This window comes from Sander vitreus, chromosome 9 (genome assembly GCF_031162955.1).
Source record: "Sander vitreus isolate 19-12246 chromosome 9, sanVit1, whole genome shotgun sequence".
NCBI lineage: Eukaryota > Metazoa > Chordata > Actinopteri > Perciformes > Percidae > Sander > Sander vitreus.
This window is the reverse complement of record NC_135863.1, coordinates 13,746,451-13,772,101: the sequence shown is the minus strand read 5'-3', so window position 1 is coordinate 13,772,101 and position 25,651 is coordinate 13,746,451. Positions and strand designations below refer to the sequence as shown.

The following is a 25,651-nucleotide window of genomic DNA, read 5'->3' as shown; positions in this document are numbered from 1 at the left end:
CCTTTTTGTCATCCGTTTGTTGGTTCAAACATCAGAAAAACATGTTTACAGGCTACTCTCTCTCTTAAGAAGTGTCCTCTACTCTTTTGCTCCTCTCCAGCTCCCCACTCAGAGACTGGACTCCTTTCTTCCACCCAATGCTGAGAAATATCGCCCTCATATTCGGCTCTTCTACGACTTCAGTCTCAGAGTTTATATTCCACAACCTTCAGCATCACTCTCGGGTTTCTTTGCTGTGTTCGCTCAGCTGATTGTGAATGAGTCGGACTGTGGGAAAACCCTTCTCAGCCTGCTTTCTTCCTCATTCCTGCTTACTGTAACATCAGCTCCACTGTGATTATCATCTTAAAGTCACATTCGGCCCATCCTGTGGCTCAGAGGGAAGGCTCTGTTTATCAGAGGATGCACACAGACACACACAGAGCTGAAATATCAAAATAGACTCATGTTTGCTTATGTTGCAAGAGTTTATACTGTATGTTCTAATAACATTGCACGTGTTGTCCAGGACTAGCTTAGTGTTTATTTTTACACAAAGTATTACATTAAAAGGAAATAATTGAAACATAACTTGTGAGACATCCAAAGTAATTAAGGCAGAGTTCAATACCTTCTGGCAACAAATTAATGTAATAGTATATGTAAGATATACATTATTACCTCGCCTCTTAAGTGATGTAAAAATGTTGACTAATGAGTAATACTGAATAAGAATTTTTTATTTTTACCTCAACAGTCATAATTGATAATATTACAAATGACATACCCCTTCAGTGCCTATTTCCGCCGAGAAAAAAGCTTTGTGTTTAGGGGACTGTCAAACCTCTTAATACGCACAGACGCATGGGTTAGTGTGTGTGGGTATACAGTATATTGTAGCTTGTACCTGTCCTCCAAGCAGTTTCATTAGAGGTTGTAGTTCACTGAAGAGGTCATATCCTTGGTGGAAGAATGTCAGGTGGGCGTACATGAAGGACAACATCTGAGGAGAAGACGGTGAATATTCAGAGAGCCAGTCGGTATGCTGCACGGTTAATGGGATGTGTAAGAAAAGTATACTCACCGATTTCAGGATTTCCGATCTTCTCTTTGATTGTAGCACATTGATCTGTAATGAATAAAAACAAAACAGTGAGATGTAGTAAGGTTTTTTTTTTTTTTTTTAAATCACTGATGCTTTTGAGAAATACTGATATAAGGAAAACAATGAGGAAAACTCAACAAGTACATGACCAACCACCAAACTAAAGAAAATCAAAACAATCATCTAAGAAAGAAAGAACATAAGACAGAAGGGGAAATGAAGTAAGATACTGGAGATGGAAAAAAAATTAACTTCTTAAAACAAGGACACATGAAATAAGCAGACAAACGTGAAATGAGTCAAACTGAAGCAGACAAATCGCACATCACCCCAAACATTACTGGACAGTAGTTCCTCGTACAGACACCAGGAGGAGCTCTGTGTCTCATGTTTAGCTCAGGGATGCTGTTGTAGCCTGTATCACATATCATCTACATCACCTCTCTCTCTCTCTCTCTCTCTCTCTCTCTCTCTCTCTCTCTCCCCAAATTACCACTGTGCTGCCCATGTGGCCTGGGAGGTTAATTTAGCGATAGAGTCGAGATAAATTATGACCTGATGGTTGTAAATACAGACGGTGATGCTGGCTGGCATTGTGACTGACAGGAACTAATGACTGGTGTGTGACAGTATAGCCACAGTCTGAGCATGGTGGATGTATTTGGCGACTACGGAAGGTGAGGCAGCTTCGGAATTAATTGTACCACTCTGCCTGGATGAACTTGGGCGCAATGGTTTTGCTTTTTTGTGGTCATGAAAGCAGGGAAAATTCGATCCTCTAAAGAATAAAAGTCCATATGCTTGTTGTGGCGAGCAATATTTTATCTGGCTGTAGGCTGTGAGGCCCTTTTCCTTGGTAACACTAACCACACTTTGTGTTTATATACAGATTAACTCCCACCCAGGGGAGGAAGCTTATTTTTCCATCTCCTAGCCACAGTGGCTGATGCGTTGCAACTTTTACAAGCCCCCTTGTCTCGATTACAGTCGATAAGTAGTTTTGAATGGAGTGGCACCTATTAACTGGTTGTTAACCGGCAAAGTGCATCATGGTGTAAACAAACACAGCTGCCACAGGCAACATTTCTGAGCATTTTGTTGGTAAATTGTGGTAATTCCACACACCCACAAAAGGGTCAGGCTTTTTTATCCGTTTTGCTGCATTACATTTACAATTTACGTTTTTTTCTAGGCCTGACCAGCAGACAATAAAGCAAACCCAAAGTTTATAGTTTAGATCTAGCTCTTACGTGGCACAGCAGGGTAAAGAGAAATGCTCCATTCTTAAAATGTCATGAATGCAAGTCTGGCTTACAACCTCTCTCATATATTTTCCTCTCCCTCTACCATCTTGCATGTCACTGTAAACTGTACACTGTATAATTAAGCAAAAATGCCACAAAAACAATCTTAAAAGAACAAAAAAATAAAGCTAAAATCTTTCTGAAATGTTTCCTGCAAGCAGAGCTACAGAAAGCATTTTAAAAGTGCTGACAGCACTACCGAATGTGAAACTTTAAAGGAGACCCATTTAAATTAGCTGTGCTAGCTGCTGGGCTTATAGATTTCCAATAAGCAGACAGGCAAGATAAAAAAAACTAAAAAAAACTAAACTAATTTCTTACAGCCAGGCTTCATTCTATGAGAGAGTGATTATGCAGTGGGTTACTATGGAGCAGGCTGCCAAACCTTTTCTGAAATGTGCTTTTGGGTTTCTTTTAAAAATCTGATTTTGGAGTGAACTGTGCCCATTGTCTGTTTCTTTGGAGTGAGATTTAATAACAGGGCTGGCAGCTGCCTTATCAAAAAGCATGAAGCATTCTCCAGTGCTACTGTGGCCATGGGGAGAGACCGAGGACTCAGCTGATGTATTCAATGATGCATTAGCAGTTTTTACTGCGATAGGTCAGAGAACAGTACAAGACATCTGGCTTTGACATAAAAAGGTCTAACAGATCTAAACAGATTTAAGTACAAGAAAAAGTAACATATTTGCAAAAAAGGAGATTATTTGATTTAAAAACACAATATTTAGTTCCCTGAAAGTAGTTAGACCTGAGAGTTTTCAACAAAATCTTTTCAGTTGTTTTCTTGTGTACCTCCTCCTCCTGCTTCCTTCCTCTTCTGCTTGTTATCAAATTTTCTTAACTAAAAAAAAAAAAATAATTTCTCCACCATAGTGCTTCATCAAACATGATGGCTTTACATTTTGTTGACCCAAAACCTTTTATGCATTAATTTTACATCAGGCTGATGTGAGGCCTAATGTTAAAATAAAATAACTATGAACTCCTTAATAGGTTTAGTTATAAACATGAGAAGAGAGGAGCATTTTATCCATTTGTTTATTAATTATCTAGCGGTTTATTATTCCATCTATGCAAATGGCTACAGATGTAGCATGCCACTCTGTACTATCAGGTCACTGTTTGCAACAAGAAAAAACTACTACTACTACTACTACTACTACTACTCACTGTGTCCTGCTGATGCATCTGCTGCTACTATTTTTGAGCCAAAATCAACTCTGATGTGGTAAACTGGAACATGACAGGTGAATGAGCTTGGGTGTTTCCCTTTGGATGTAACAGAATCAAACAGAGCTGCTGTTCATTCCTCTCTGTGCCACTTCAGCATGTTCAACCTGACTTAGCATATTAAGTTCCATATCCAAATCCACATTGGCGAGGGTGCACAGAGAAATAATGTACATGACTGTGTAGCTGGGCTTTTTTTTTAAGCTGCATGTCAGCAATCTCTTGCAAAATCACTTTAGAGAACCCAATGTAATGTTTAAAGTGCTGCAAAATGAGACTAAAATGAGAATTAGTAGAATTCACTGATTACAGCATATACTGAAATACAGTAATATGGACACAGCTTTTCTATCATGTTATATATAATTTGTTAGCACATTTTAAGTGCAAGTATAAACAAATACACTGCCATACCACTGCTACTTGAAATATCCACAGATTCCGTGCAACGCAAGACTTCTGACAAATGTTGAGTTTTGTTCATTACCTGGCTGTCACTAAAAGAGTTTTACAATTTGAATCCCCAAATGAGTTGTTGTACCTGTAAGACGTAGTCAAGGACGATGTGTCGGAAGCACTTGCGCGTGGCAGTGAGGATGTTGGTGGCCTCCTCCACCTCATGCTGCTTGTTCCGGGGAGCCTGGGCGTTCTTGATCAGCGCCGCCTCCTTTTCCTCGCTCACTTTGTCAAATTGCTTCTTGGCTTCTTTGAACTTACGTATGTCGCTGACAAAGGAAAGGAGGGGACAGAGGTTTAATAAGACAGACAAACACATTAAATATAGTGCATATTGTACAATCATTTTTAGTATGTAGGAGCAAATAATAGGAAATAGGAAAATAATCTGCAGTAAATGAAATCTAAGACACTTATTTATTTATTAGAATGTGAGAACAAATTAGTTTTTCCACCGTTGATCACTAATCTTGAGCACTAAAAATATGTCTTGTTACTTTAACTGGGTGGTAAAACCCTTAGATGGGGACACAAACATTTGAAGTACTACATTTTCACACTATTTAGGAATAAAGTTGAAGGGGTTTGACAAACTCAATGACCGAGGTAAAATAGGACATGTCCCTTTGTTGTCAACAATCTTGTGAGTGGAAAGATCGAATGTTAAAGGAAGCAAAGTTATCTCTGGATATGAAGCAACACAATCATGGTCACGCAACAGGAACACACAGGGGTTAAAGGTGATTTCATAAGTCTTGGTCGGTTGGAAATCCAAGAAGGTTAAAACAAAGAAAATCATTTTCTAAACCTATTTGACCCAGGTCTTGTGCTGTGTCGCTGTGAGTGACTGGGCAGTACCACTTGTCTTGAGGAGGAGGACAAAGTACTCAAATTCGGCGCTCCACATTTGTTCTTTGGTGTGTTTTGCATTAATGAGATTAATGTTTAAGTGCTGCAAGGTAGCGAGTAATTACGATGGAACATGTTTCCCAGCTTTCTCTGAGAAGCATGGGTGCTTCTGATATGGGTGTTAAGCTTCGGTATGCCAAGGGCAAAAGCTGCTAATCCTTATAATGAAATTAACCATAAGGGCCCACTGCTTCCTGCACTTACACAAGCAGTCTGGAATTCAGAGCTGTATTATGAAGCTTTAAACAGGGAGATATAAATAGAAAACATTATAATATATACTAATATAATTTAGTGTCCTTACATGCACTGTCTGGAAGTCAAAAGTGGGCTTTCTGTAGTCAATATCCATTACACTTTTCCTCCAGCACAGAATTAAAGTACAAGTATATTAAATCCAGTATTCCTCGTTTTAATTTGATCTGGGTCACAACATGTAAAATGAGGCATTCTTCAAAAGCTTGGATCGCTCAAAGATATAACCAGCTTTATCCATCTTTATTTGATTAATACTCACTCTTTGACAAATGTTTGAAGCTGGATCTTGATTGATCTCTGGGCCTGATCAAATAATATCTGTAAAGAAAGAAATAAAGAATAAATGCTGATTTCTGTTTGGCAAAATAGCTTCTATCTAGTTAGTTGAACAAATCAAGCATTGAACATCTTAAGGCACCTCTCTAAGAAAGCAGCAAAAAGCTGACAAATTCACGTTCCAGGCCACGGGATGTTTTGCAAGTCAGCATTCTGCACGTCTGTTTAGGAGGATTTTTATTAACATCACAGGGTGCAATTAAGCAGCTAAATTTACACAAACACTCTGACCTTGTAAACTCCCTTCATAAAGACTTAAACAAGAGAAATTACGTTATACGCTTATTCTTGGTTGTGAGTCATACCCTCATTAACCTGCATGCTTTCTTAAAAAATGAGCTACCAAGCAAAAGGCCCAACACAAGCAGAAGTCTCTCTAAACAGGGCTTCAGTGCGATTTCACGGCCAGACAAGACAATATGAGCAGTGTGGCTGGGAGAGGCAACCAATGACAAACAGATTGAGCACTGTGTTTAAGTTGATCATGTGTTGAAAGATCGCAGAGTGGCAAAAACCTCTCTGACAGTCAGCTGACGTGACCACAGTTTCCACTGTTGAGTCACAGTCGCAGGCCTGCACTGTGGCTCCTGGAGGCTTTTAGGGGTCTAGTCAAGGAAACTGATAAGGGGATTTGGTGAAGATAGACTCCGCTGTTGAGTAATGGTAGACTGCCCAGCCTGCAGCTTTTTGAGATACTAGTTATGAAGACATACAGTTTCTTATTTAATCTGGCAATATTACAGTATGGCTTCAAGGTGGAACTAAGACTGCCTCTAGAACCCAATTCAATCAAACCTGAACAAAACGAGCCAAAACCTCAAATGTAATGATGTGATGAAATGAGATTTAGTTGACCTATAAAGTATTGTTTCCCACTTCATCCCAAGGATAAAGTTTAATGCTGCATTCAGCTTTAACTGCTATATGAATAGTGTTAAATCAGTTTTAAACATGGTAAAAATGGTACTTATAGAACTGATTAAACTGCTTTTTTTTTTATTAATCAATTAATGGTTTTCTCTATAAATTGTGAAACAAATATGCCCACAATTTTCTAGATTTCAAGGTGACGTATAAAGATTACTTTGGGTTTTGACATTCGATTTACTATACTTCTAGAAAAAAATTACATTTATGAGGCTGAAACGTTTGGCATTTTGCTTTAAAAAGTACTTACTAATGATTAATTGGTTATCAAAATAGGACCTGATGAATCTCTGCCAATCAACTAATCAATTCCTGAAATAAATGCATCTAAATAAAAGTGCCTTTAACTTATTTTACCATTCTCTTGCCCCACTAAAAATGGTGTTGGTAGTTGTTGCAGCAGCAGCAGCAATAGTATTAATTAGGTGTGTGCAAAATAGGTCTTTTTGACACTTAAATAGAACGGCGGCTTTATTAATATTATTAGTTACAGTGGTCAGGTCAAAATGTCCTGAATAAAGCCTATTAATCAACGTTTGACTGTTCATTATTTACATTCAAGATGTTAAAGTTCCTGATCTTAAAAATACTTTTAGGGAAGCACATTTAGCATAGATGTACATTTCCCATCCACAAGCACTAATATAGCAAAGGTTCAATTCCCAGTAGCAGCACCTCTGGTAAAGTTGTTTGTTCTAACAAACATCTCACAGAGAGTGTGATGCTGGCTGGAAACTCAATCTGAACATGTTATGCAGAGCTTATAGAAACATGACATGACAGGAGAGATCAAGCAAATAACTTGTACTGTAGAACAAAAGCCTCTAGCTCGCCCTGTACCTCCTTTCTGTGTTAAAGGAATTCTTAATGAGAGGATAAAGAGAGGAAAGTTGTGTCTCCATTTCTGAATGTCAGCATCATGCCTACCAGAGACAACTGAGGAGGCTAACAAGGGGACAGAACAGCCACATAATCAGATCTGTCCTACTGGGCTCCTTGGAGTGTTTGGTGGGGGACAAGAGAGGATAAAACAATAAGGCCTCATGTTTATTTGTTGTCCGAGATCTAGTGGTTGAAAGTGGAATGCATTATGATGACTGTGATGTAAACAATGTAAAGCCAACAGAATACTTATATTACTCTAACTGAAGCCTAAAATGGTCTCCAGGATGACAACCACATGGTAAACTCGGTTTTGCATTCTATCACCCCTTTAAAGATTGACCATGTTTACCTCAGTAACGCATGATTTATTCTACCAGATACCACAGATTCCACAACATGGAAGGAAGGGAATAGATTTTATGAGACAGGAAAATCCTCTCTTTATACCCAGGACTTTATATACTGGGAGCAGAAGTAACTTTGTTACTTTTGTGATATAGTGTTATATGTGTAGCCATGCCAATTCCTTCTGTACCATAAAAGCAGTTGAAGGTTAAATGTCTTGCTTAAGGGCACCCCTACATGACTGCTTATCCCCTATAAAGTATTTCTTGTTTCCACTTCCCTATGTCAAACCAGTGGCCATCCTCTCACAGACATAATGTCTCTGTCTTGTAGTCTGCTGCTGTCCTTCCCAGCAGTAAATAAAAAACTCTGACAGTTAAAGAGCTGCCAGACTGTTGGCCCAGCTGAGTTTTGTCATCACACAGCTGTTTAGGAGGGGAAAAAGACAATGCATCCGGTTTCACATGGCAGTGATATATACGTAGATGTGCATACCGTGTGATAGTTGATCATCTCCTGCAGGCTCTCAGCAAACTTTGTGAGACTGGACTGTGGAGAGAAAAGGAGGACAGCCATGAAGGCAGGCAGAATAAGAACGTCACCATGTATTCTTATAACAATAAAAACAAGAACTGGATTAAAACAATAGGATGTCTGACACAGACTCCTCTGTCAGACAGATATGGCTACATGGAAACTTTGGTCTTTTTTGGAGACACAATAACACTTTAGGAAAGAATTATTTTGGTGAAGTTACTCTCTCCAAATCCATGCAGTGGCTGAACTTCAAACCCAAGGGAGAGGCATTGAGGGAAATACACAAAGGCAGAGGAAAAACTTGCCTCGCCATGCAAAATTCATGTGGGAAAACAAAACATTTGACCTCGTCAAGACCCAATGGACAGTAGAAGGTTTTACTAGGCCTCATTTTTTCCTCAATCTGGTAATGTCATGTAAGGATGAAAGCACTTGACTCAAAAGAGACATAAGGTAGTGCGTGCAAACAGAGAGAAGGTACAGCAATTGTATAAATTGTCAAAAGAGGCCTGCCCCCACACATGCAAAAAAACAAACCCACGCTGTACTAAAGCTGGTGACTTTCTATGATTCAGATCAAGCCAGGTTGTTTTTTGTTTACCTCAATGACCTCATCTTTGGTGGACTGCTGGGCTAGCTCCCGGATCCCGCTAACAAACTGCTTGTTGGCTGCATTGTAGGCTTTTCCAGCATCAATCATCCCAATACACAACTTCACCAACTAGAGAGAGAACGAGAAAGAGGCAAATGCTTAGGGGGGTAACACTTGAGTGAAGAGAAACTAGAAACAATTCAGGTCATTTCTTCAGGGCTTTCGCTCTTTTTTTTTTTTTAAACACTTGAAGTTCGCTGCTTAAAATAGATTAAGGAATCGTAGTTTTGTTGGAATGTGGTGGTGCTGAGCTAAAGACCAACACTGATGCTTAGTCAGTTTCTTGGTAATTAACAACAGGCACTTCTCTCCCTTTCTGACTTATTGGGGGCAGATAATTCCAGGTTATGTAAACTCACAACAAACGCTGGCCGTTCTCCATCCACTCCCACACAGGAGATGACACAGAGACTGAATGTGCATCTACAGCCAAAGCAGTTAAATAAATAACTAAAAATGCTAACTTTAGGCAATTTCCCTAACACATTAGTAAGTTATCAACAGTCAGAAAAATACATAAAAGCTGATACAATATTAAACGCTTATTTCACCCTATTTAAACAATTGACTGATATTTTGCAGCAAACCTCAAGTAAATTAGGGACTTGAATCAGAAATTTAAAAAATTAAACTTATCTAAATCATGCTGTCACTCAAAATGTGGCATTTCAATTCAAAAACACAACATACAGATTTTTCATATTATTACATATCAGCAGGTCTTGATGGTCTTGATAATCTTCTATCTAAAAACATGCACATGCTAATACCCATCCACTTAAACAAACCATCATAGTCATCTGTATTTCCCACACATTCTGTTATTGGTGCACCATTTTCCACCACGACAAATTATTATTGTATTTTTTTTCTCTCACATGGAGGTTAAACATTTTTTAAAACCCTTTTTGATACTTAATGAAGTTCACTAATTTCAATTATGACTCGACTACCACTGTTTTTCTCCACTGCACCTATGCTCTGTTCCATGTGTAAACTCAGTTGCCAGTTTCTAGGTACACCTAGCTAAAACTAATGCCTAAGGTACCTAATGAACTGGAAACTGAATGTTTGAGGTTTTTTTTGCATGAGCTTGTTGTTTTTATGACTTTTTTGTGTGCTTGTTTGATTAGTAGTTACTTTTTCAAAAAAATGTAGTTCAGAAATATTTAAGGTACATACTGCATTTCAATGTTGTTCTATTTTATTAGTTTACATAAAAAGGAACTGTGGACACATTATATTTCTTTAAAATAAAAGCATCCCTCACAGTTCAATCAAATCTGACCTCAACCTAACCTGTAAGCACATCCAAAGCCTCATAATAAGACGTCAGCTGGCCACTGTTACAGTCTCCAGTCCGTGAGGAAAATAGCCCTTTTATGAGCAGATTTAATATTGGCTCAGTTAAAAGTCTGTTTACTTTTGGTGACGTGGCTGTGTGTGTATATGTATGGCAGGTAGGAAGCTCAAAGAAAATGTTGAACTATGGACTCTTCAGCCCCTTGTCTCTCAACTCCACCCATCAACACGTATACACTCAGACACACACACACACACACACACACACACTATCACAGCCATACTCATGCACACAAACACACACACTCTCCAGCAGATCCTTCCTCTCCAGAGCAAGAGGGGAAGTGAGGCTGGGGCTGAGTCACAGAGGTGGGGTGAGGAGGAGGGTGGGACTCTGTAAGACTGTTAAGTACAGAAACAATGAACTGGGATCTTCCAAGCTCGAGGTCTCGCTCTCAGCTAGTGAATACACTCTCAGCTGTGCGGGGATTCATTGGGAAGAGGGATTGGTTTGCTATCAGGGCAGGACACATCTACTCATTAACACTAGTTTGCTTGGTTGGTTTATTAGTTTAGTCTAGCTATACCACTGTGTTGGCAATGGACAGAGATGTGATCTGCTCCAACTTCAGAATAACTTATACATCTGAAACACTTAAGTGAGTCATGGTTTTTAGGAACCATGGAAGTAAATTGACAAATTACAGCACATACTACAGTAACGGATGCATTTCTTCATATACACACCCACATATTTGTTGGCCAGGTGCGCAGTGTTATGAGTCGAACTCAAAGGTAATCTGCCAGGGGCTATGCCGGGGACAAGGCCAGGGACAAACCTGCAACTTCCCACTTACATGGCCACTGTCGCTGCTCACTCACACAGTAGAACAAATGAACAATTGAGCAATGTTTTTCATGGGTGGTACTGACTTTGTCAAGCTTGGATTCCAACTCGCACACATCCCCCTCCACTTCCTCTATGGTGGCTCTGTGGGGAAAGAAAAGAAGCATTTGAAGTTAACTGTAACCATGATTCAATACTATCAACTTCACCGACATTGAGAAGCATTTACAGTATATGCTAGGTGGTAAAGGGAAGATAAAAGACACACTGCAGGACAATCCTTGTGTGAAGAACATGAAGTCCCTCTGTGCCACTTTGGTTTACAGTCTTTGCCACATTATTATCATCTTCCTAGTTATCATATGTCCTGCGTTCACTGTATACAGACTAATGAAGTAAGAATGTTTTAAAATAAAGTCAGATTATTTCAAAAGCTAAGGCATTTAATGTTCTACATGACGATACTCTTTATTGATCTTGAGTAGAAGGGAAGCAAATAACAGCATACGCATATAAGCATTTAGAACAGCACAAGTATTCCTGACATCATCTCTTGATGACTTGGGTAGATTTTTGTCATCATGCATGATTATGGGATATATATTTGCCCAACTGTTGCATTTTATATCAACATCCTGATGATTTAAATACAGGGGGAACTTCAAGTTAAATGTAACAATTCAATTTCATCAAACGCCCATATTCTACAATTATAGCCATCTTTTTTTAAGGTTAAAGTAAGAATTCTTTGATTCCAGCTTCTTCAATGTGAATATTTTCTAGTTTCTTCTTATGTTATCTTGGGCTTTTGGGTAACACTGATCCACATTTTCACCATTTTCTGACATTTTAGAGACAAACAACTAATCGAGAAAAAATTCAACAGATTAATCGACTATATATATATATATATATAATTTAACATGTTACTGTGACCTTACTCCAGTGTAGGAAAGGAACATAAGCGTCTGATAAGTGGCTCTCGTACTGTACACAGTAAACTTACAACAAATACAACACAATAAACCACTAATAATGTTATGAAGATACGTTTATAGTTTACTCTACTCAGGGATACACGGTGCTTGAACTCAGGTGTGCCCATAGGCTGTGCCTAATAATTACAACACTAGGGCAGTTTGTGCTCATCACCCTAGTAGGTACTATCCAAACACAAAACAGCAATAGGCACCATTGCAAGATTAACAGAGAGCCAGAGAAGAGCATGCTTGTTGGACTTTGTTTGCACATTATAAAAACTGAATGTATGACACAGTACTAACCTTTGTATGGTGTTTAGTCTTATATCATCAGCTATATCCTACAGCTAAGTTGTGGCGTTTTGATGATGCATGTTCCATATTTACAACAGTTTAGTGGTAATACCTGCAAAAAGGCAAGTTTCCTCTCTACACTATGGATGACACTGGAATGGTTTGCGTCATTGACTGGTGCAGCTGGAGCACTCTGTCCCTTTCTGTTAATTTCTTCTAAAACGGATTATCTAGATGTCAGGCCTATTATGATGTTGCCATCAGCGCCAATCACTGGAGATGAGAACATTTATTTAATGCTTAAATGTAAATGTCATTGTTTTTATTCAAGGGAAAATTCACAAGATGTTAAGAGATTAAGAGTGACACCCTTCAGTAGCAGCGGGTGGCATTTCCTAAAACCCCTCCAGCTGTTTGTTCTTCCGTATGGTGTCACACTTACAGCTGCCAACATCTGGTCACTGTCGGGGGAAAAACAAGAGGCTCACTGAGTGCTTTCAGCAAGACGTGCTCGGATCAATGATTCCTGTGTTTTTACTGTTTGTGTATAATGTGTTTTATACTTAATATTCATCTTAGGCATTGTATTGGTGTCTGTATAATTTTGAACAATAGCAAGTCCTACTACAATAAAACATTATTTAAAAGCAGGGAACACCAGAGTCCTAAGCAACATAAGTAAAATTTTGATTTTACTGTGACTTGTCTCTATTAGTAGTCGTGACTATATTTACAGTAAATCCACCTAAATAACTTTCTATATCTATCAACACATACCTTTTGAGCTTAAGGCAGCTTGGAGGTTGTTGTCTTTTATATGAAGAAGGTTGTAATTTAAAGTACTGCTTGAGGTCACTAAAGGCAGCTACACACCGGGCCGATAATCGGCCGTTGGACAGTCTGCCGAGGTCAGTGACTCGAGTCTGTTCGGTGTGTTCCGTGCCGTCGTCCGTTGAAGGAGCTGTCGGCCTTCATTTTGGCCGACCTGACATGCTCAGTCAGAGACAGGGCAGTCGGGACTCACCCGGAAATGGCAAGCGGGATGACCGTGACTAAGCCTCTCAAAATCTGACGAAAATCTTTTAAACTGACCTTTGTCGATCTGAAATGAAGACAGATTCAGCAACTCCATGGCCTATTTCTCGCTTAAAATGTTTTCAGAAACATGTTTCAGTGAACTATTTTAGTACAATATGAGATCGTATTCTGAATGAGTGGCCATTAATGGCTGGTTGAAAAATCCAAAATCCGGAAGCAGCAACCAGACCCACGTGACATGTTCGTCCAATCAGCTGCCGGTTTTCATTTTTTGGGCAACAATACAGATTAGCGCCGCCTGCTGTTATGGAGACGTATTACGTCTCGTCGCTTTGGTGTGTTCCGAGGCATTTTTTTTGACCAACTCGGGGAGACTGATCAGTCCAACTGCCTTTTCTGCCAACGGTCAGCCGTCTGGTTGGTCTGTAACGGCCTGAAGACAAATTCTTATACTTTGTACAGACTGAAATATAGCTGATAGATTCTACATTTCCAATGCATTTGTCTTATTTACATGTGTTCTTCATCAGCAAGTAACAATGCTTTGGAACCTTCAATTATTTGAATACACTAATAAAGAATACTGTATATTTAAGCAGAGATTGAACAAATCATTTTAGAGATCTCTAAACTTAAGAACACCAATATGTTTAATGAAACCAAGATAAATATCAGGCAGAATGCTGATATTGGTATAAAAAAAACCTGTCCGAGTCTGGCCTCAATGGAGCCAAGAATCCTTTAGTCCATGACCAAGACTCTAAGCTTCACTATCTTCAGGACCGGTGCTCTATTGCTGAACCTGAGCTCAAACCTTGCCATGTTTAAAATAAATATACGATATTCATTTGCTGGCTACCAGAAGGAAATAACTTGGTGTTGCAGCTAAGAGTAATTAAACAGAAAAGCATGAACAGGTAGCAACTCGCTCAGCAAGTTGAAATGTTGGCATACCATAACCAAACTGTAACGTCTGCAGAAACTGACATAAACCCAATTCGAAATGTTTGGTGCTGGTCCCTTAGGTGCTAAACCTACACTGCATAAAGGATGTACTGTACAGGTGCTGGTCATATAATTGGAATATCATGAAAAAGTTGATTTATGTCAGTAATTCCATTCAAAAAGTGAAATTTGTATATTATATTCATTCATTCATTACACACATAATGATATATTTCAAATGTCCATTTCTTTTAATTGTGATGATTATAACTGACAACTAATGAAAATCCCAAATTCAGTATCTCCGAAAATCTGAATATTACTTAAGACCAATACAAAAAAGGATTTTTAGAAATGATGGCCAACTGAAAAGTATGAACATGAAAAGTATGAGCATGTACAGCACTCAATACTTCGTTGGGGCTCCTTTTGCCTGAATTACTGCAGCAATGCGGCGTGGCATGGAGTCGGATCAGTCTGTGGCACTGCTCAGGTGTTATGAGAGCCCAGGTTGCTCTGATAGTGGCCTTCAGCTTTTCTGCATTGTTGGGTCTGGCGCATCGCATCATTCTCTTCACAATACCCCATAGATTTTCTATAGGGTTAAGGTCAGGTGAGTTTGCTGGCCAAATAAGAACAGGGATACCATGGTCCTTAAACCAGGTACTGGTAGCTTTGGCACTGTGTGCAGGTGCCAAGTCCTGTTGGAAAATGAAATCTGCATCTCCAAGTTGGTCAGCAGCAGGAAGCATGAAGTGCTCTAAAACTTCCTGGTAGACGGCTGCGTTGACCCTGGACCTCAAAAACACAGTGGACCAACACCAGCAGATGACATGGCACCCCAAACCATCACTGACTGTGGAAACTTTACACTGGACTTCAAGCAACGTGGATTCTGTGCCTCTCCTCTCTTCCTCCAGACTCTGGGACCTTGATTTCCAAAGGAAATGCAAAATTTACTTTCATCAGAGAACATAACTTTGGACCACTCAGCAGCAGTCCAGTCCTTTTTGTCTTTAGCCCAGACGAGACACTTCTGACGCTGTGTCTTGGTCAAGAGTGGCTTGACACAAGGAATGCGACAGCTGAAACCCATGTCTTGCATACGTCTGTGCGTGGTGGTTCTTGAAGCACTGACTCCAGCTGCAGTCCACTCTTTGTGAATCTTCCCCACATTTTTGAATGGGTTTTGTTTCACAGTCCTCTCCAGGGTGCGGTTATCCCTATTGCTTGTACACTTTTTTCTACCACATCTTTTCCTTCCCTTCGCCTCTCTATTAATGTGCTTGGACACAGAGCTCTGTGAACAGCCAGCCTCTTTAGCAATGACCTTTTGTGTCTTGCCCTCCTTGTGCAAGGTATCAATGGTCGTCTTTTGGACAGCTGTCAAGTCAGCAGTCTTCCCCATGATTGTGTAGCCTACAGAACTGGACTGAGGGACCATTTAAAGGCCTTTACAGGTGTTTTGAGTTAATTAGCTGATTAGAGTGTGGCACCAGGTGTCTTCAATATTTCTGAGATACTGAATTTGGGGTTTTCATTAGTTGTCAGTTATAATCATCCAAATTAAAAGAAATAAACACTTGAAATATATCAGTCTGTGTGGAATGAATGTATACATTATACAAGTTTCACTTTTTGAATGGAATTACTGAAATAAATCAACTTTTTCATGATATTCTAATTATATGACCAGCACCTGTATGTCAAAGAGAACTTTACTCATCTTGTGTACTTTGATTATTACACACAAGCGTAAACGTTAATAGCATGAACTGGCATCAGTTTAATCAATTTATTATATATTCTACACTTTATAATTCAACAAACCTGAGCGAAAGGCTTGCAACATGGGAACAGTGTCATAGAGTTGTATCATTGTAGAGTTTTATGACATGTTGTGAACCCAAACAGTGGAATGAACTAAGGGTTAAAGTAGAGGAGGGCAAAATAGTGTCAAAAGCAATTAAGAGCTTGCCTCTTTCACAGAGGTACTAATCCTGATCAAAAGCTATGTTAGCATGTCAGTTGCTACAGGCAAAGTCTATTTCTTTGAAGTATGACCCAGATGATGACTGTTTTGCTGATAGACTCTGGTATCTGTCTGTCTTGAAGAGGATTTGGGCTATTCTTATATTTTTCTATATTTATACACTGGGCTTTTTGGTTAGGCACATTCAGCCATATTTCCCTGAAACAATAATGGTTTAGACAAATTAGCCTTGGAAACTCAATCCTTAGTCAGTCGCTCTCGCTCTTTCGCTTTCTATGTAACCACAAGAACATGACTATTTCCTTCTAATCTCGTAATTTGAGCTTGCAGGGTGAACTTGTGAAAGTGCTGACAGAGGATAAGAAAAGGAGGGGCCCTGGCAAAATGAAAATCTGGGCCATTGCCTCACAGCTCTGACCTTGGAGCATGTCCAGCAGAGAGTCTGGATAATAAGCAGCAGAAGAAAGCATGTGAGACACAGACTTCATAAAACACACACACACACACACACACACACACACACACACACACACACACACACACACACACACACACACACACACACACACACACACACACACACCGAGATAGAGAAGACAAAGTGAGGGAATTCAGAGAGACATCAGCAGTCCTGAGCCTGGAAATTCAACTGATATTGATGTACTGACTGGTGACCATAACTTTTTCCATATCTGGCCTCAACCTGGCTGAGTATTTGGTTTTAGTGAATGATTTCCAAATGGGGCCCTAGGATTGTGGCAGGGTTGTAACACTGTGTAAAACATATAGTCCATTTACATACGTCCCATTTGGGGTCAGAGCTTTTTCTTAACTCACTAATCAACACTTAAGTCAAAGGTGTTCAATCATGATCATCTGAAATTTCAAATAATGAGAGTGGCACCCAGGACTGCCTGAACAAAGAGCAAGTAGGGCAATTTTCTTTATAGCTTGAGTAGGTCAAGAGTTTATTATACCTATAATACTGCTAGAGCTTTCAGGCAGTTATGAGAATCTAGAGACGCATGGACACCACAGATAACACCTTTGCAACTGCATCTCGAAGAGTGAACTACCCGAGGAGGCCTGTGATCTGCTGCTCAGGTTTATAAACTATAAATGACTTGGTATAAGACAATCAGGGGATATGATTTTATTATGTTAATGCTGTTACCCAAAGATTGTTGGAAATCACGTATGTGTGCATATATGATTTAGAGGCAGCGGCAGTTGTGGACCAAGCTCAGACCAAGCTCTGTGTACCAAGGTACACAGAGCTAAAGCCAATGTCACACAACGTCCTTCAGTCATTGTGTGACAAAGCACAAATAAAAGGAAATCACACAGTTTATACAAACCTAAATCTCTTAATCCCAAATTCTAAAAACATGATATGGAAGAGTGTAAGCTCGAGAAGTTTGTTGTCAGTTCATAAGTAGCTCTGAGAGGAGTGTAACTAAATGGTTTATGTTGTATACATTTTAGCATAGCTTGTTGCACCTACATCATTTGTGAGGACACATCTTTGTTGATACAACAGAAATAAGTGCAACATCAATGACTGAATGAATGAATGAATTTTTGGTCAATAACAGAGGTGGGAATCACCAGAGGCCTCACGATACGAAATTATTGTGATTTTAAACATATTTCAATATTCTGTGATATATTGCAATATATTACCCTTTCTTCCAACTTCAAATTTTTCCCAATTTCAAATGACGTCCCGAAAAGGAAACTGTCGACATCCGTTTTATCTAAAAAGATACATTTCTTTGTTTGTTCATCTCACTTTAATTGCATTGCTGCAAAATGGGATTGTCAAGCAGACAGACTGACCTACACATATATAATAATAGATCAATACTTGGCGTCTGTGTATCGCTACAGTATTGCCACAAAAAAATATCGCAATACTATGCTGTATCGATTAAGGAGGGCTTTAGTTGGTGAAGATGTAATCAGTGGATTACATTCATGGGGCTACCTTAATATCCAGTGTTTTGTAGCAAAATCATTAGTGCAATTTGTTCTGAAACATGGAATGGAGCTCTGAATCCTGACTGTATACTCAAACATACAACTCTGGTCCACTATATTTTGCGTTTTTGCATTTCATTTATCTAGGCTGCTGATTACAGACCAAACATTGTTAGGTTCAGGATAGAGTTTTAATGAGCTGTTTGTTTGTTTTTTTCCAAAAAAGTCCAACCAACACAATTTCAACTTGTGCGGTCACATCTTTGTGTCAGTTTGCGCCACTACTGATGGGCACAACGCCTTTCCATTGACTTTGTATGCAATTGTGTCACCTTTTAAAATACACCCTGCTTCCTGTCTTAACATGCTTAACAAAACCTGAAAATATTACTATTTAAGAAAGTTGGAACCAGTGAATTCGGCCATTTTCCTCAAAAATTACTTCAAACTAATGGATTATTATCAAAGTAATTGCAGATACATTTTCTGTCAACTTAATAGACTCCTTGTTTCTAACTCCTAATACACTGTCAAATAAAACTGTATTAAAGAAGTAAATGCTCCAGAGTTGATGTGAGCAGCTTTAAGTATATTTGCTGTGACTACACACTGTCTGGTTTTACACATTCACCACATTTGTTGACCTTTACAGCTAAGAGAGTGACACAGCTAGTGTGGAAGGAGTAACTTCCAGCAGGAAAGTATAACGAAACAGCAACATGTGATTAGCTGACTAGCTTTTTCACTAAATGGAACAATATAAATTGGGGAACTAAGACATCCTGGTTTAAGTGCTGTTTGGGTGTGAGGGTGAAGCTAGGGCTAAATAAAGAGAGACGTGTGGTATGAAGGAGACTACAGCGCATAAAAATAAGAAGAAAAAAAGCCTGCCTCGTAAACCACATCAGCGAGAAAGAGGCCGATTCAGCATTACTGAGGGAATGTTTGGGTCCTATTTCGCTCTAAGTTGGCCAAGATCACGCTAAAGGGCCGCTGGTCCACAGTATACGGCCGACAAACGTCCACAATACTGTACGGCTAGAAGAGAAGCTTTGGATTATATTGGTCTGGTAAATACAATTTTGCCATTTAATATAATTAGCTGTCAGTATTTGAATGAGTACCAATATCTCATAATATCACACTACGGCCACACCTCTTAAACTGTCACTCTGCCTTATTTACATTACTATACATGTAAGCTAGTAGCCTATAAGAGCTGTCAATTGGATTTTTTGGCAGTTAGAGAATCTTTTAGTGTAGTTGTCAAAAACATAAATCAAAAATGCTCTTCACAATTTCCCAAAGTGACATCTTTAAATTGCTTGTTTTCTTTAACCAACCGTCCAAAACACAAAAATAATCTATTTACAATTAGGCTGCATAAAAAAGAAAACAGCACATTTTCACATTGGAGAAGCTGGAACCAGCTAATGTTTGCTTAATAAATTACTTAATTTGTAATCTATTACCCAAAAAGTGAAAAGAAATACTTACAGGCACTGTATGAGCTAGCCTATACATACTATAGATCAGCACACAATACTACCTTAAATTATGACTGGTAGAAATGGCACCAACACTTCCACTCAAATCTGTGTTATTGTGGTTACTCTAGATAAACATGTACATAAAATGGTGTTATTTATAAAAGTGGGTGACTAAAATTATTACACTGCCAACAACCACAAAGCCTACTTGCCCTCCGACTCTTACTTACAGCTCTGACTACATAGTAACATATTCTATAAAAACGAAGACACATTATTCTTTCGCAGTGATTCAGTGACCATGAAGCAAAACAAAGAGTGCCACCTCTCTGGCTCTGTGTGGCTGTTGGCAGCAGGCCAGCAGGCTGTGCACACGCTGCATGCAGTAGTGAGGTAGTTAAACAGGTTTGTTGTTCACGCTGCCAACACAACAGTCTTCTGTGGGCCTGGGACACAGACCTCGGCACTCAAAGACATAAGCTGACACTCGAAAACCATCTGCTCTTCGCATATTTTTCACAATTCTCCAAATTGAAAGATATTTTCTAATGATAAATTTTCGTCTTTTGTCTAAACAAAACGATAAATCTATTCATCAAGATAATAATAGGCAGATTAACCAATAATGAAAATAATTGTCAATTGCAGCCCTAATGGCATAAAACCCAGGTTCCAAACGGAGTCATTTAATGCTTAAGTATCTTCCAAAATAGAGTCTAATCCCATATTTATATTTTCCTACATAACATAGCTCCAAACTCCACAGTTGGCTCAAGGCTGGCTTACTTCCAGTTCCAAATGACTATAACTTATCCAATTTAGATATGTGTGACAGCTGAACAGCTCCGCATTACAATTTTTCTTTGATGTTTTCCAATTATGTTTTGTAAAGTGTCCAGTTGTGTTTGTCATCTCTTCTTCCCTCTGGTGCTTCCGCTTTCACTAATGTTTTTATGTAAAGAAAGAAGATTACACATTTTTACAGGTTTGCTTTTTTTTATCTAATCTACATTCTTATCTTATACATTCTATCTGCCATAAAGGTCGACCAGTGGAAATGAATAAAGTCCACTGGAGTGAAATGACAGTGGTGGTGGCAAACAATTCAACACTTTGAATCTGTTAGTGTGGATGGAAATGTGAAGAATGGGGTGAGCTTCAGCGCTGTGACGTAGATCCTGTAATTGTTAGAGAGCGGAGCATTGGCAATATAGAGGGGGGTCCCGTCCCGCTGGGGTAAAAACCCACCATTAGACACACGAGCTTCAACAACAACATTAACAAGATGAGGTCATTACTTAAAGATGAACAGTTACACAGGCTCTTGGGAAGCGGTTACGAATAAACAGTTAGGCCAATTTTGTATTTATTATACATCCTCAGACTTCCTCTGTCTTAGACAAGTTGTAAGAAGGAAAAACACTGACTGACTGAGGAGAGTCATAACTACAGCATTTTCATAATCTACTCTAAAGATTGAGGAGTGGTCATCAAAAATGTAGAACAGCAGTAACAACTTTGAAGGCTATAAACTAGGGGTGCAACTAACCATTATTTTTATTATCGATTAATCTTCAGCATATTTTTTTCAATTTAATTTCAAAGAGTTTCATTTACTATGCTGCTCCATACTTACTGAAATACAACTGTGTCTAGCAGTACCAATACAGCAGGAGTACAGCTAGTCCTCCTCACATTTCATTAGCTGTTCATTTCCTTTATTAATAACCATTAAAAGCGAACAAACCGCAGTTCAATTAAATCACACACATGCCCAGCATGCTAACGAGCCTGCAGCTGGACTCTGACGGGAAACTACTCAGGGAGTACTGCAGTATAAGAACTCCTCATCAGGCTCTGGGTGGGTTCTGTATTGGAGAAAACTGCCAGTGATCTGCTGGCTCTACAGCTGCCGTCAGTGACTCAGGGGAAACTGCAACTGGGGCTGTTCGACCAATGACTTCATATCATGGCACTCGGCCGAGCTCAGGTTATCATGATTAAGAGGAGCGTGAAGACAGGGACAAAAGGTTGCTGCTAAGTACAGCAATTAGCTCACTTCTGGGTAGTTTATGTCGACTAGGCATAAAAACATATCCATCTTACTCTTGTGATGTTTCTTTTTTTTTTGTATCTCTGTCTTTATGCTTCCTTGTGTGGCCTATTTAGAATAGGATATTGTAATATTTCAGCTCTACAGATGTTCAAAGTTTTGGTCACCCAACTGTCATCATTACTGTTCTAAAACTACCAATACAAACAACAAACTGCTAACTTAATAAAATATGATGGCAAATGTGAGCCTCCTTTGGGACCTTGCAGGATATAAAGGCATATTAATGTACAACATTTACTCCTATACATGTGGGGAGAGAAGCCACAGCCCTCTGAAGGGAATTTTCAACTCTCATAGTTGAAGAGGAGCCAGGAAAGGCTGAGCCTAATGTCTATTCTCAAGTGGAAAACTAGGATATGAGGGTTTACTGCCAGAAATACATAATTTTTGAACTAGTGAATCTCTCCTCCGGGTTGAAAGCGTGGTTTATGACCAAAGACAGCTTCCCAACTAAAATGAGGATGAGAGTAAAAAAAAATTAAAAAAAAAAGTGGGGTGTGCCAAATTACCACTTGAAAACAACCCTCTCCACATTTGGGGGCTCCATATTCTCTGGCACAGAGTTGAAAGCAAACACCAAAATGGAAACAGATGTTGAGTGAGTGAGCGCTGCTCCACACTGGTGTATATGTTTTTATCCATTCTCTCTCGTTATGTCCTCTTCTCTGGCCAAACATAACAAGTGTGTGTGTGTGTGTGTGTGTGTGTGTGTGTGTGTGTGTGTGTGTGTGTGTGTGTGTGTGTGTGTGTGTGTGTGTGTGTGTGTGTGTGGTGGTGGAAAAATAAGAGTAAAACGATGGTGGTCGCAGTGAAAAACTGCGCTATGAAAGTCTCTGCTCAGTCCCAACCCATCAGGATGAACCAACGGTGGACTTGCAGTCAGGAAACTGTGAGCGATGACTTTCCTAAAGGACAAAGGGCACTAAAAATATAGAGCTGTGGTAATATGCTTAGCTGGACTCCTGAGGCCTGTACTACGAATCAAGATCAACATGCCCTGGATTTATTTCAGTTACCCGGCTTCACCTAACCTAACAACCGCGGTCCCGCATAAGCTGTGTCAAGACGGTGGTTAACAACTAATTCAATCAACCCAGGGTCTCCCAATCCAGCGACGCGCACGTTCACATAAAAGAGGCGGTGTTTGCACAGCACGACCAATCACAAACATCTACCAGAGCAGCATATTTTATATAAGAAGAGCAAACTATAATTCTACATAAATATGAAGAACACAGACACAGTTTTGCAGGCAAAACGCAATACAGTCCCTACAGCTGCTTCCTAAAACAGAAGGAAAGCTGGCAAAAAATAGCCGACGCTGTAAATGCGTAAATCACAACGCTTATTAATATCACTTCCCCATCAGTCAGGCACTAAATCTGACCATAATTACACTTGTGCTTTCCATAAACTGCCGTTGCTTTAGCCTATTATTTCAGTTGCGACCCTGGCAGTGGTAAGCGATCGTGAGAGCAAATAAAAAATATTTAAAAAATTATTTAAACCGATGTGCGCATTGGCAACGCACGGCTCAAGAAGCTAACAAAGATATGTAACTCCCTCCGCTGAAAATCTCTCTCTTTCATAACAATACCCATCAGGGAATGTTAACGGGGTTGTCAGTCTCTGTTAAACTGTTAAATTAACTTTTATCTCTCTCTCTCTCTAAGAACGGTGACGCCGTTATCAATCGAGTATTGATTGGTCAGTAGGCGGTGCTTTTACACCGGTAGATCTCTAATCTCCAACTTAACCTGCTCCCGACCAGGTTAGGTGTTCAGCATAAGTTACCACGGCGATTGAACCTGGTAACAAGTAGGGCTGCACAATTAATCGAATTGTAATCACGATCACGATTTTGGCTTCCCGCGATCAAATTCACGTGATCGAGCGATATTTAAAATGCGTCATTCCGTTCATAGAACGCTCTGTATCAAAGTTTTTTTTTTTTTTTTTCCAAAGCTCCGTAAACCACTCTCTGATCACGTGCCTCCATAAGCCAATCAGAGTTGTTGCCTGCACGGCGCAGCTTAGTTTAGATGTAGACAGTCACAGAGGACAGAGTAACGTGAGGAAAATTCCACAACAGATAGCAGTCGGTCATAAGTCGTCACAAGGTTTACCAGTTTACCAGTAAACGCAACATTTTGTCCCGTCTGTGTGGTTTTTCAGACAACAGCAGTGACCAGTGCTAGTTTGAGTCTTTTAGCTCATAGCTTTAGCGGCAGACTGTTACTGTACGTCCCGCTTTTGGAATCCTACAGTGAAATACAGTCACACTACACCGTTTAGCTGTCAGCATTTTAGCCGTGTTTAATCCAGTTACTACTGTAGCTAACGGTAGGCTAACGTCACCTGCTGTGTAACGTGTTATTAGTGTTTACTAACGTGACATGCAGCGATGTTTTTGTTGCCTGTAATGTCTGTTTCGGAGCATCAGAGCGCAACGCAGACATTTAAGTGGCACCGTAATCCGGCTGGAGACTGAAGAGTAGGGCTGGACGATTAATTACGATAATTCAATTAACATTGAAATTCTGAAGCGGTTATCGACGTATTTTCTCCCATGACGATAATTTATTCCTGTTGATAGGCCTACTTTCTCCTTAAAACATTCTACCACGTGTGTAGTCACGTGACTTCGCCCGGACCAGTCAGCCGCATGGAAAGCATAATGGAGGATAACGCAAACACCGAGTTGACAGTTGACTTACTTTGTATTTATTAACAACCGCGGATCAAGCCTCGAACACAAATGATTGACTTTTAATAGGGAAGAAGTATCATTTGGGAAGAGGGTATCAATTGGGGACTGGTTGTCATTGGTTAAACGTTTCAATTTCACACAAACAATGACAGGTCACCACATCCTCTGACTGCGGTCCAGCTGAAGTAGTTCCCTAGCTTTGTTTGATAAACTGTACATCACTGACACACACAACTTCAAGCTGTCTGCAGTGACTCAGCGCTTTCTGTTATCAGGAATCAAGCAATGGCGAGTATGAGGATGGTGATCATGATGCAAACCAAAACTACCAAACTACAACTGGCATTCATACTAACTGCCTTGCTTTAAATAAATACTAATTAGATTGCTTGGCTGAACACAAATTTATAAAAGTATAATAATAATAATAATAATAATAATGACTGAGAGCCTCATACCCACGCAGTAATACACAGGAGAGTAGGTCACTAGAGTGTTAGACAGGCCAACTTCAAGTAACACAGCTGACTGGAAAGTTTCCCTTTATTAAAACCTCTGAATGTCAACATCTGTTCCTCGTCTTTGTGAGACAGGATGTTGCAGCAACAGCAAAGGGAGCTGGGGGAGACACTTTCTCAAATCTCTGGAAAACGCAAAGTGAGAGAGGCGGAAGTTGAGGGAAAAGATCCTATTTTACACAGCTTTTAAGCTTGATGAATTGAGAGGGGGGGGGGAAAAAAAAAAGTTCTGAGAGATGATGTCACAAGTGACACTGCTGCTCGGAATACATCACGTGAACACCCACCACCTGACAAAACTGCTTTTTGGGAGTACTCAACCATTATTCACTTCATGCAAATACTTACCAATTAAATGGAGGAGTTTTAAGAAGTACCACCTAACGTGTCTAGTGTGAGAAGAAAGTGTGAGCCATGTACAGCTTAAAACGATTATTTGAGTGGTCACAAAAAAGTAATTAGCAAATAAAGTCATTTTTTTAAGCAACAATTGCAAAGAAAATCACTGGTTT

At 39.5% G+C, this 25,651-nt stretch overlaps 1 protein-coding gene across 1 annotated transcript in view; it reads right to left on the bottom strand.

Moving 5' to 3' along the window:
* The window catches only part of LOC144523325 (arf-GAP with coiled-coil, ANK repeat and PH domain-containing protein 2-like), a 52,187-nt gene that overhangs the window by 25,023 nt on the left and 1,513 nt on the right, over positions 1 to 25,651 (bottom strand). Inside the window, exons 2-8 of the mRNA XM_078258814.1 lie at positions 11,162 to 11,219; positions 8,876 to 8,995; positions 8,233 to 8,286; positions 5,504 to 5,562; positions 4,163 to 4,346; positions 1,064 to 1,108; positions 887 to 982 (exon numbers count right to left, since the gene is read on the bottom strand). Coding sequence (XP_078114940.1) covers positions 887 to 982; positions 1,064 to 1,108; positions 4,163 to 4,346; positions 5,504 to 5,562; positions 8,233 to 8,286; positions 8,876 to 8,995; positions 11,162 to 11,219 — 616 coding nt within the window. The remainder of the gene's footprint in view (positions 1 to 886; positions 983 to 1,063; positions 1,109 to 4,162; positions 4,347 to 5,503; positions 5,563 to 8,232; positions 8,287 to 8,875; positions 8,996 to 11,161; positions 11,220 to 25,651) is intronic.